At 40.4% G+C, this 12,649-nt stretch overlaps 1 protein-coding gene across 2 annotated transcripts; it reads left to right on the top strand.

The window, feature by feature from the left end:
• The first annotated feature begins 2,309 nt into the window (after positions 1-2,309).
• LOC121929965 (mas-related G-protein coupled receptor member A6-like) lies at positions 2,310-7,608 on the top strand. Of its 2 annotated transcripts, XM_042466041.1 has the most exons (4): positions 2,310-2,438; positions 4,434-4,547; positions 6,492-6,555; positions 6,768-6,871. In XM_042466041.1, the coding sequence occupies exons 1-4, from the start codon at positions 2,436-2,438 to the stop codon at positions 6,809-6,811; spliced, it is 225 nt and encodes a 74-aa protein (XP_042321975.1). In that variant the 5' UTR covers positions 2,310-2,435; the 3' UTR covers positions 6,812-6,871. The 2 variants fall into 2 exon arrangements, with proteins under 2 accessions (XP_042321975.1, XP_042321974.1); XM_042466040.1 differs by having other exon boundaries at positions 6,492-7,608.
• Positions 7,609-12,649: the final 5,041 nt, after the last annotated feature.

Raw genomic sequence — 12,649 nt, 5'->3', positions numbered from 1 at the left:
CCAGAATGTATAACCTTTTCTCTCTGCTTTACCCAAAATATGGTTATGTGCTGGCCACATAACCATAGCACAGTGTCTGACAACGCTGACTCTTCAGCTCAGTACGGAGATGAGCAGTGGCCCCTATAGTCGAACACAACTTGACAACCCTGTCAATGGGAAATAGCTTTACCTTTACCTGTTCTTTGACAATGTTATATTTGTTGTTGAGGAATATAAAAACATAGGAAGTTGTCTTACAGTATACTGAATCAGAAAATCTGAGTCAAACTGTTTTATACTGGATCAGACAATAGTGTGATTTGGGATTACATGCAGCCCATGGCCGACACTTTTCCCATTCCAGCTCTAGGTAGATTTGGTGACAACCATGGTGATGGGAAGAGCTGGACAAACCTGGTTGGTGCCATTGAATCACAGCTCAGGGAATTCTGGGAAGAGAAAAGGATACAAAACTATCTCTGACAGGAGGCAAAGAGGGGAAAGATTCTAGAGAGATAGGTGGAGGATGACATAGAGATAGGGAAATATTGTATAACAGATAGGAGTCAGATGGAATGAAGAATTGTGTGAGGTTTTGGTGAGCTGTGAATAATTAAATAGTTCAGGGTTTAATGTGTGATCTGTGTATTAATAAACTTCTTGTTTATTCTTTTTTATAACTTTGTCTTACTGTCCCTGTTAAGTTTTGATAGAGAATCTGACCACACATATCACACTGACTCCACTGAACATCATATCCACTGGTGCATATAGGGGTCATCTTGAGGCCCAAGAACTAGATCCAGGGAAGGATCTTGAGGGTCAAGGGGCAAGGGATAAGGGGAGAGAGAGGAGCCTAGAGGGTCATCCTGCAGAAGGGATCCATCACAACCATAAATATCTTATGATAAATGTGTGAACATCTGGATATTTAGCTCTCTATAGCAGGTTTAGGGAAAGATTCTAGCTGTAACAAGGACCCCAATGAATTAGACATTCATTGAGCAGAGGAAGAAAGCAAAGCTTGTGTTTTAAAGGTTACTCGCCTTTCCTTAAGAGCAAAATCTAATGTCTCACCAACATTTAGAGTAAGGAAGGCAGCATAATCTTAATAAAAGGAATAGGCAGGGCATGTTGTTGAGACTGATACAGATAGACAATCTCATCTCTCTCAACATCTATGCTGATCCTACTGATCAGAGACTGGAAGAGATACTTCTATCTGCCTTAAGGGACCTGGCTGATTTGCATGTGGGAGATGCAACTGGGATGATTCTTCAGTGACATTAAAGTTGGTGACTATTAATTTTGGTCTATTAGCTTGTTATCTATAAGCCCTTTCAATATTTTATTTTCGCCTGTGAGTAAAACTGGATGGACAGATAGTAATGTTGTACATACTATCTAGGACATCCAGACCATTGTACCCCCATGCTGTCTATGTTTGAAGAAGAATGCAACTTCATCCATTGACACAGCTAGTGAGTGTGTCCCTTCCAAATCTGTAACACTATACCTCTATGGTTATATGCATATATATCTTCAATAAATAATTATAGCAGACTGAAACCACTTTAACAATCAAGCCTTTATCTTAAGGAATACTTACAGTTCTCTGTTGTAGTTTTGCATGAAATTTAAAAATCTTTTCAAAGTAAAAAAAAAATCTGAGGAGTCCATAGCATGGAGCCAAGAAAGTTAAAGGGGTATTAAATGGCCCAGAATCAAACCCTGATCTCCACAGTTGCACTCCCTGCTTGTGCATAAAACCCCACTGAGTGACCTTGGGCAAGTCACACTCTCTCAGCTTCAGATGACAGCAATGGCACACTTCCTATGAAGAAACTTGCCAAGAAAACCCCATGATATGTTCACTTTAGGGTTGTCATAATTCAAACATGACTTGGAGGCATGCAAAACACACACACACACACACACGCACACACACACATATCTATCTGGGACAAAAAGGTAACTAAACTGCTAATGTGAATTCTGATGTACTTCCCTTGCAGAAATAGTTGCATTTATTTCAGGGGAAGGAAGGAAGGAAGGAAGGAAGGAAGGAAGGAAGGAAGGAAGGAAGATGTGTTAGCTAATAATGAGTCCCACCTAGGAGAAGCTGTTGGAGAATTCCTTTTCCTACCCCAGAAATTTGGTAAAATGTTCTCCCCAGAGAAGACGGAGCACTTCAAAAGGCCATTTCCTTACAGCTCTAGGGCTTTCCTTGATCCTGTCAGGTAATGGAATGTAGAAGAAGTGAAAAAAAATTGGAGTAGAATGCAAAGAACAAGAAGGAGGATGTCGGTTGGTGACCGTTGGAGTAGCAGCAACTGAGGGAGAAGAGGGGGAGAAAGGAGAGAAGAAAGCTACCAGTCAGAGGAGGAAAAGAAGCTGAAGAAGTGAACTGGGAGACGGGGTGGAAAACTCTGTAACACTGCCAGCAGTCTGTCATGGTTAGGTCCTTTTTTGCATGTGTGGGTTCACCTGTTCTCTCCCTCGCCAGCCGAAAGATGACAGTTATAGAGGGAGGTGTGGATAATGGTGTGGATTTTGTTGTTGCTGTTGTTGTATGCCTTCAGGTCTTTTCTGACTTATGGTGGCCTTATGGGTTTTTTTCTGACATTATTTGTTCAGAGGAGGTTTGCCATTGCCTTCCCTTGAGGCTGGGAGGGTGGGACTTGCTCAGAGCCTCTTAGTGGGTTTCCATGGCTGAGTGGAGTTGAACCCTGGTCTCCAGAGTTGTAGTCCAACAAACCACTGGATTACAGTGTAGTACAGTATAGTGCAAATTACAATGTGCCTTTCAAAGCTCTCATATCTTTTATTCTTAGGTTTTACACCTATTTACTCGTTGAGTTGGTGGATTACAATACAGATCTTAATCATACTGTTTGTTTGGTTTTTTGTTATTGTTTAATATCTCACCTTTCTCTCAGTGAGGGATTCAAAAGAGCTTACAAAAATGTAAAACCGAGTCCAGCTAAAAAGCTTATTTTACAAAAGTTAAAAGAAATTAGGCAATTCTATTTAAAAAGCATATAGTTAAAACAGCTTTAAACACATTAGTTCCAACTAAATTGGGGTTGCATCTGCACTGGAGAATTAATGCAGTTTGACTTCTCTTTTGCTGCCATGGCTCAGTGCTATGGAATCCTGAGCTTTTTAGTTTTGTGAAATATTTAGCTTTCTCAGAGAGCTCTGGTGCCACAACAAACTACAAATCCCAGGGTTCAGTAGCCTGGAGTCATGGCAGTGAAAGTGGTGTCAAGCTGCATTGATTCTGTAATGTGGCAGCAGCCTAGAATTCCCTGAATCGACTGGTTTTCCTGGCATGTTGACTCATCATTCAACAATTGATGGAATCGGTTTGCCTTAGTTGTGATTAATCAATAGGATTCCATTTGCAAGATAGCAGTGCTAACTAAGAATTGGGCAGTTCACTCCTTATCTTACCTGAGATATCATGGGAAACCATGGGCATACCACATTACCTAGGAACAATATTTCAGACACAGCTAACATTTTATTTAATATTATACTATTCCTTTCTACCAATGCCAGTCATGTAGTTCAGTATATGGTTACCCCCCCCCCAAGATATGACTGAAATTGATATACAGTTGGCCCTTGGAATCCATTGGGGTTTGGCTCCAGGACCCCCCATAGATACCAAAATCTGTGTATGCTCAAGACCCATTAAATATAATGGCATAGCAAAATAATGTCCCTTATATAAAATGATAAAATCAAGGTTTGTGTTTTGGTATTTGTATTATTTTTTTTTAAACCAAGCCATGGATAGATGAATCCATGCATAAGGAGGCCTTACTAATTTATAATTTTAAAGCAGAATTACAGTTACAAATACACTTTACTAGTTCAAATGAAAAGAGCAACAGAATTTTACTTATTTATTTATTTTAAAAAATAAAGCACGGAAAATAACACCCTCAATACGAGCCTGTTATTTGCAAAATACTCACCTGAATAAAACTGGTTTAGTCTGATGAGGGAGAATGGTAGTAACTTGGGAGTAATTACCCAGAAATGCAAAGTGCATCTTCCAAACATGTTGGCAAAGTGCAGGGAGATATTATTATTATTATTATTATTATTATTATTATTATTATACTTTATAAAACATTGTAGGTTTACACAGCACTGTACATAGAACAGAATAGAATAGAATAGAACAGAATAGAATAGACCTGCCAAGGGTGTACATTTTAGAAAATGAAATTTAATACAAAATGGATACACAATATCATTCAACAAAAACAACAGATTAAAACAGACATCGAATAACAATCAGGTAATGTCTGGGAATGCTTCCCTGAACAGAATTGTCTTTATTTCAGTTTTAAAACTGGGGCATAGAGAAGGCTGTACCATGGCAAAGGTAAGTAAGTAAATAAAAATAAATTTTAAAACAGCTCTTGTTGTAACAGGAAAGAAAGAAAGAAGCAATGGCATTCATCTTCTGGATTGGTCTTTGGAGTCTTCTCCAACTCACAGAAGCCAGTATAACTTCTCCTCCTTTGCCAAATTGTTCAACAGCAAAAGTGAGTGGAACAAGTTATTTCTGCCTGACATTTTGCCCTTTTTCAACTATAATGATTGCTCCCTGCAAACCAAAGTTTTCAAACTAAAAATCTACTCTGTGGCACAATTCACAATTCCTGTCTGTCCCACATTTCCCCCTTTGAATAGAAGTCTTTAATTTGGAGAAATCACTGATAAGATTGCAGAGGTAGGAATGATGCAGCCTCTCCAGATGTTGTTGGACAGAAACCCCCATCATCACACAACACTGGGTTTGACAACTATTTGGAGTTGTGGTTCACTAAATCCTGGTAGGCCGCATGACTTTTACCCTGGTTTCTTGCCAGCATTGTGATCCTCTGTGATTCTGATCAGCAAAAAGTCATTTGAGATCTTAAACTAGGGTGGAAACTGTGACAGGACCTGGGACTAATTTTCTGTCATTGGAATGCTCCAAAATGCCAATCATGCCACCTCTCACAAAACCACAAACCCTCTCCCCAGCAGCAACACTTCAGCAGGCTTCTAGGAGAAGTTAGGCCCTGTACAGACAGGCCAAAATAAAACTGCTTTGGGTCACTTTGGAGGAATGCTATTTTAAATGATGCATGCATCTTAAGAGGCCAGAAGCCATGCCAAAGTCGTGCCCCTGTCCTAAGGACTGGAGTGCAGCTTTGGTGCAGCTTCTGACCCCTTACGATGTGTGTGTCATTTAAACAGCATACCTCCAAAGAGACTCAAAGTAACTTTATTTTGGCCTGTCTATACGGGCCCTGCTTCACACTTTTTTTGTTAGAAACAGAGGGTGTTGGAGGAATCTGGAGAGGTTAAGGGCTGCAGAAACACCCTAGGAGGCCAAATGTGGCAACAGGATCATACATTGCCCATCTCTGCTTTAAAGCTTTATGGGGCTCAGCTAATAGTAACTGGCTAGGAGAGATAAGCTGGAGTTGAGTTAGATAGCTTGGTTAAAACATCGGCCTTGATCATATTGGTTAGTTCAAACTAAGATTAATCCATTGAAGAAATGGTTGAGTTGTGAGTCAACATGTTGATTAATCCCATTGTTTTAATTCTCCTCTACTCTGTATGGACAATCAGTAGGATTCTGGCTATGGAGAGACCATGGGGCTGCTACCAAAAAAAAAAAGGCATATTACACAGTAGGAATCAATCAGATAGGAAATAAAAATAAATCTGTCAGTACAATTGCACTGGTTTTGGTCAGTTTTTGTTTGTTTGTTTGTTTTATAAATCTCTTATATGTCCAGTGTCCACATCTTACCATGTACAAACCTGGTCACTACACCTCAAAAAGAATGTCATAGATTTCAAGAAAAGGTGAAGAAAATGAAGAGAAAAATAAATTATGGAGCTGGAAAGGATCCTTTGCAGAGTAAAACAATCTTTCAAGCTCTTTATCTATGGAAAAAATGAAAGGGAAATAAGGGAGGAATAACATAGAAGTACATCTATCATCTATCTATCATATATGTATAAACACATGTGCATGCACACACATCAGTTATGTTATGCAGCTCTTCTGCTGAATGGTACTGAACCAAGACAGTGAATGGAGCCAAATACAAAACTCATTGTACGTGTGTATCTATGCACAGTGTGCATTGACGAGTGAACAACATATACAAAGTATATCCATTCACAATGGTATCACAGGTATCTCTTCACATTTTGAACTTTGAACTGAATGTTGTTATTCTGCATTGGAGAAAAAAATGTCCAGCCACTTCTACAGGGAACCTTACATATATGTAAGATTCCAAACAGGATATTACTGAGTTGACCATTTTGCAATGCTACATTTCTTAGACCTGGCCTATTGCAAGTTGTTACTAAGGATATTTTTAAACTGCCTATTTAGAGAGATTTGTGGAGTCTCATTCAATGCTGGCTTTCTTCATTAACTTCCAGTGTTATTTTTTTTTTATGTTTTGTTGATATAGGATGAAGCACTTCTACCCTCACCAAACAAGACTGTGTTGAGAAGAGACCCACATCTAAGAAGAGGTGATTTCAATATGACTGAATGGAACAATACATTCTTTCCAACTGTAAACCTGAATGTGTCTCATCATATCTGTAGAGAATGTGAACACATCATGGCCTTTCTTACATGCTTATTAAGAGGCCATATGTTTGCTCGTTTTATTGTCTCCATCTTCATGGTTGGACTTTTTGGAAACATAATCATTTTCTTCTTTCTTCTCTTCCACTTTCAGAGGAATTCCTGGAGTGCCTATATCTGGAACTTAGCTGTGGCTGACTTTAGTGTCCTTATATTTTTATGCAGTATCTGTCTATTTGCTTTTGTTAATAACATTTGCCAGGATCTGAGTGGTGCTTTCATCAAGTTGTTCCTACTCCTAGCATACCTGTTTTTATCCATGCAGTGTTTTAGCCTGCATTTCCTTGTGGCCATCACTATTGATTGGTGTTTGGTGGCCCTGATCCCAAGCTGGCACAGAGGGCAGCGACCAGACTATATGGCACCTCTCATATCTGCTATTTTGTCTGCCCTTCTCTGGCCACTGTCTTGCCAGCTATTACTCCTTTTCCATCTAGATATTGACAGACAAACAATTGTCATCATGTCACTGATGATTTTTGTCCCACTTATGGTCATCTCAACTCAGACCCTGATCATCAAGATTTGGTGTAACTTACGCCATGAAAGCAAACTCCATGCAGAGGTTTTACTGGGAACCCTTTTCTCCCTTGTCACGTGGGCCCCTATACGCTTGTTCTTCAACATGAACAATGAGTTTGCTATCATCTCCTTATTAGCTTTTGTGCTCACTTCTCTCAGCAGCACCATTAACCCTGTGCTTTACATTCTTGTTGGGCAAATACTTCTACCCATTTCTGAGAGTACAAAGTTGCACTCTAGATCGATCCAAGGGAGATTAAATCCACTAAAGAGCTGAGCACTTAGGAATTCTGGGCAATGGGGGAAGAAAGACAAGTTTGATAGAAGAAAAAATATGTGGTCTGTATCTTTTTTGCTTTTGCAAGAATGGAATTGAGAAAATCTTACTAGTTTATTAATTTTTAAGTGCTGGACCTATGCCCAATAAAGCTTATGTTTTAAGAACTCCTACTTTGTTTAATTAAATGACTATATGTATGGACTTCATTTAACTCTTTTAAGCATTTTTTAAATAGAAAAGTTGAAATCTAACAATTCCTTAAAACCAAAGTATTCACATTTGACAACTAAAGGGAAGGAATGGAAGATAAATCATCAACATCTATCAATGTGGCTAAAAATCATGGCATAAGTTATGAACCTTCCAGATTGAGCTAAAACTCTGCTTTGTCCAAGAAATGTCCTTGTGAGCCATTGGTAATTCCCATTTGTTTCAATTTCTCAGTAGTTCTTTAGTAGTTCTGGGGAGGGATAGTTTTGTACCACTTTAAAGCCAATGGAAAAGTTTTTGCTTTCCCTTTTTGTGCACTGGATATAATTCTGTGATATTGTTAATCTTTGAAATAGTTAATGTGTTTATCAGGGTCAGATTCATTTTGGGACACAATGCTTGCATAATCTCTGGTGCTATTTGCTCAGAGGAAGTGCACCAGAGACTTGCCTCTGAAGTAGCTAGTAGCCAGGAGCGCTGTACATAACTAGAGTCCCAGTTGACTGAGCTCTTTAACAGAGGCCCACAGGGGTTCTTTACATTGGTGTTTAGCAGGGGAAGCCCACAGTTTTGTTCAGTGCCTCCTTAAGACTTTTCAGTATGGTCACTGAAGGCCCTGCTGCAGTCACCTGCAACACTTGTGGGATGTTTGTATTCTTGCCTAGAGATGGGGGAACTTCACCTGCACTAAATGCAAGTTGGCAGCCCTCTTAGAAGTGAAAGTACAGCAGCTGGATGCCCATGTAGCTACACTTCAGCATCATAGGGAGCAAGAGGTTTTCCTGACCAGAACGGACCACATGGTCCTGAACAGGAAACACACAGAGGAGGTTGCTGGAGAGGAGGAGGTCACTTCACATACTACAGAAGTAGATGGTGGGAGGAAAGTCACACACAGAACTAGGAAAACCAGGGAACATTCTGGGAGATTGCAGCTACAGAATCAATTTGAATCTCTGTCTGTTATCAGAGATGATGAGGAAGAGCAGCAGGGACAGACTTCAGGGACAGAGCAAGGGACCCTGGGAGTACCACCAAAGGGCCTGACAAGATGTCTCGAGAGGTGTGTTGTCTCTCTGGGGCAAAGATCCGTGATGTGACAGAGAGGCTGACAAGACTTATCAAGCCCATTGACCATTATCCCTTTCATTTGGTTCATGTGCGAACCAATGATACTGCAAGGCATAGCCTTCAGAATATCATAAGGGATTATGATTAGATTTTAGGAGAGCAGATTTTAGTAAATTTAGAGAAATACTGGTGGTGATCCCATGGTCAGGAATACTAAAAGAGAAGAGAGTTCAAGACAGATGGGGTTTTCTCAAAAGGGAGATACTGAAGGCACAATTTCAAACAGTTCCAATGAGGAATTAAAACGGGAGGTGTCTCAAGAAACCAGGATGGATGACTAAGGAACTTTCAACTGAGCTAAGTTTTAAACGGAACATGTATAAGAAATGGAAAAAGGGGGAAATCACCAAAGAGGAATTCAAACAAATAGCAAGCATGTGTAGGGGTAAAGTCAGAAAAGCTGAAGTGCAGAATGAACTCAGGCTTGCTAGAGAGGTTAAAAAAATAAAATAAAAAGGGCTTTTTTGAATATGTCCGCAGCAAAAGGAAGAAGAAGGAAATGGTAGGGCCACTGCGTGGAGAAGATGGCAAAATCCTAACAGAGAACAGAAAAGGCAGAATTACTCAACACTTTCTTTGCCTCAGTCTTCTCAGAAAAGGCAAAGGGTGCTCAACCTGAAGATAATGGAGCAGAGGACAGAATAGGGGAATTTCAGCATAGAAATAGTAAAGAGATAGTAGAGGAATGCCTTGTTAATCTAAATGAATTTAAGTCTCCAGAACCAGATGAACTACATCCAAGGGTATTAAAAGAACTGACAAATGTAATATCGGAGCCATTGGCAATAATCTTTGAAAATTCCTGGAGAACAGGAGGAGTCCCAGCAGACTGGAGGAGGGCAAACGTTGTCCCCATCTTCAAAAAGGGGGAAAAAGAGGATCCCAACAATTATCGTCCAGTTAGTCTGACATCAGTACTAGGAAAGATTCTGGAGCAGATCATTAAACAGAGAGTCTGTGAACATCTAGAAGGCAATGCCATAATCACTGAGGCCTGTTACAGACTGCCAAAATAAAGCTACTTCGGGTCTCTTTGGAGGTATGCTGTTTAAATGATGCATGCATCCTAAGAATCTGGAAGCTGCACCAAAGCTGCACTCCAGTGCTTAGGAATGGAGTGTGGCTTTGGCGCGACCTCCGGACTCTTAAGACCCATGCATCATTTAAATAGCATACCTCCAAAGAGACCCGAAGCAGCTTTATTTTGGCAGTCTATAACAGGCCAAACAGTCAACATGGGTTCCAGAGAAACAAATCATGCCAGACAAATCTAATCTCTTTCTTTGATAAAATTACTAGATTGGTAGATGAAGGGAATGCTGTGGATATAGTATATCTTGATTTCGGTAAGGCCTTTGACAAGTTCCCCATGACATTCTTGCAAACAAGTTAGTGAAATGTAGGCTAGACAAGGCAACTGTTACATGGATTTGTAAGTGGTTGACTGTCCGAACCCAAAGGGTGCTCAACAATGGCTCCTTTTCATCCTGGAGAGAAGTGACCAGTGGGGTCCCACAGGGCTCTGTCCTGGGCCCAGTGCTATGCAACACCTTTATCAATGACTTTGAGGACAAAATTGGGGGCATACTTATCAAATTTCCAGATGACACCAAACTAGGGGGAGTAGCTAATACCCCAGAGGACAGGATCAAAATTCAAGATGACCTGAATATTAGAAAGCTGGGCCAAAGCTAACAAAATGAATTTCAGCACAGAGAAATGTAAGGTACTACACTTAGGGCAGAAAAATGAAATGCACAGATTTAGGATGGGGGACACCTGGCTGAATGAAACTACATGTGAAAGGAATCTGGGAGTCCAAGTAGACCACAAGTTGAACATGAGTCAACTGTGTGATGCAGCAGCTAAAAAGGCCAATGCAATTTTAGGCTGCATCAATAAAAGTATAGTGTCTAGATCAAGAGAAGTAATAGTGCCACTGTATTCTGCTCTGGTCAGGCCCCACAAGCAATATTGTGTCCAGTTCTGGGCACCACAATTTAAAAAGGATGTGGAGAAACTAGAGCATGTCCAAAGGAGAACGACTAAAATGGTGAAGGGTCTGGAAGCCATGCTCTACGAGGAATGACTTATGGAGCTCGGGATGTTAAGCCTGGAGAAGAGAAGGTTAAGAGGTGATATGATAGCCCTGTTTAAATATTTGAAAGGATGTCATATTGAGGAGGCAATAAGCTTGTTTTCTGCTGCTCCAGAGACTAGGACCTGGAACAATGGATACAAGCTACAGGAAAAGAGATTCCACCTCAACATTAGGAAGAACTTCCTGACAGTAAGGGCTGTTTGGCAGTGGAACACACTCCCTCGGAGTGTAGTGGAGTCTCCTTCCTTGGAGGTCTTTAAGCAGAGGCTAGATGGCCATCTATTGAGGATGCTTTGATTGGATTTCCTGCATGGCAGGGGGTTGAACTGGATGGCCCTTGCGGTCTCTTCCAACTCTATGATTCTATGATTCTATTAGTGATTGTGCTTCTTATCAGCATGTATAAAGAAGTATCCAGTATCTGCTAACAGAAGCAGTTCTCTGTTCACATGTAGTGTCATGGCCTAGTTTACAGACTGGTTGATGTGTGGCCATAGCTCTGCTCTCCCTGAAAAGCATGACCACTGACCAGCTTGAGGTGTCTTGGGAAGCTACTTGCCACTATCTATGTAATGATGCCGGTAGAACTGAAATTTGCTGTCTTGTCCCCAGTCCTGGGACTCAGAGCACCTTACCACAGTTCAAACAAGCAGAGAGAAAAGCTCACATTAGTAGAAATATTGAAAAATATATAAGAATATGTGCAAAACAAAGATCCCTTTCCCCATAAACCTTTAGTTCCCAATGTCCTGCCCTCCTTCTCCCTTCTGCAAGCTCATATTAGAGAATACAGTCCCCAATATACCCACTTAAGGTAAAACCTTGATCATGGATATATGCAAAAGATGAAATATGAACCAAGAAGAAGAAGAAGAAGAAGAAGAAGTAGTAGTAAGTGTTCCACTTTGGTCATACTAGTAGCAAGCATCAATACATTAATGAAGATGAATTTCTTTCTTTTGTAATTCTAGAATAAATTGGAAAACTAGGAGCCAAGTTTATTTAGGATAAGAAACAGATATCTATATTCCACCCTGATAGATGAGAATCTGGAGAGCGTGGGAGTCCTACAATGCAAGCACTTACATTCTGATATATCTTACCAACATTGCCAAATCACTACTTCAAAATGCATGTGCTGGGGGGGAAACCGTGAAGCTAATGAATCTGATAGAAGTCAAACCTAGATGTCAGTTGGTCATGCAGCCTCTTGTAAGACAAACAAACCACTTTCCAGCCCTTACTACAGAACACATCCCCCAGTTTCTTGACAAATTATGGAACAAAATATGCTATGTAACCTGTCCGTTTGTTCTTTTGGAAAATTTTCATTAGCATCAGAGTGACATTTGCCCAGAAAAAAAAAAAATCTCCAACGGGATCCTGTAGTATTCCGGTCTTAGAGCTGAATTATATTTTGAATTTCTTTTAGCTGGTGTTCTTGGAGCAATGATGGGCATCTGGTTAGATGTATGTCCCCTGTGCCACCTGCCACCACAACAAACAGTCACTCTCTCCGAAACTAAAAACAAGGTGCTCAGCCTTGATCACAAGGGAGTGCATCTTGTTCTGACCTCAAAGGATATGACTGGCAGCAGTGGTGGTGGGCAGTGCAGCAGGACACATTGCAAATAGAAGCTCAATGTTGTTCTGGAGTTCTCCAGAAGACCTGGAACAAAAAGAAAAGGTTTAGCACATGGTGGGTTTGGAGGTGAACTGGAGAGATGTTGTC

Source organism: Sceloporus undulatus, chromosome 4 (assembly GCF_019175285.1).
Source record: "Sceloporus undulatus isolate JIND9_A2432 ecotype Alabama chromosome 4, SceUnd_v1.1, whole genome shotgun sequence".
In the NCBI taxonomy this organism is placed as follows: domain Eukaryota; kingdom Metazoa; phylum Chordata; class Lepidosauria; order Squamata; family Phrynosomatidae; genus Sceloporus; species Sceloporus undulatus.
The sequence above is the reverse complement of the archived record's forward strand: the minus strand, read 5'-3'. Positions and strand labels throughout refer to the sequence as shown.

Excerpts from the sequence above, each read along its gene's own strand:
- LOC121929965 (XM_042466040.1), top strand. Across the intron at positions 4,548-6,491 it reads CAAATTGTTCAACAGCAAAA|GATGAAGCACTTCTACCCTC; the intron begins GTGAGTGGAACA and ends TTGTTGATATAG.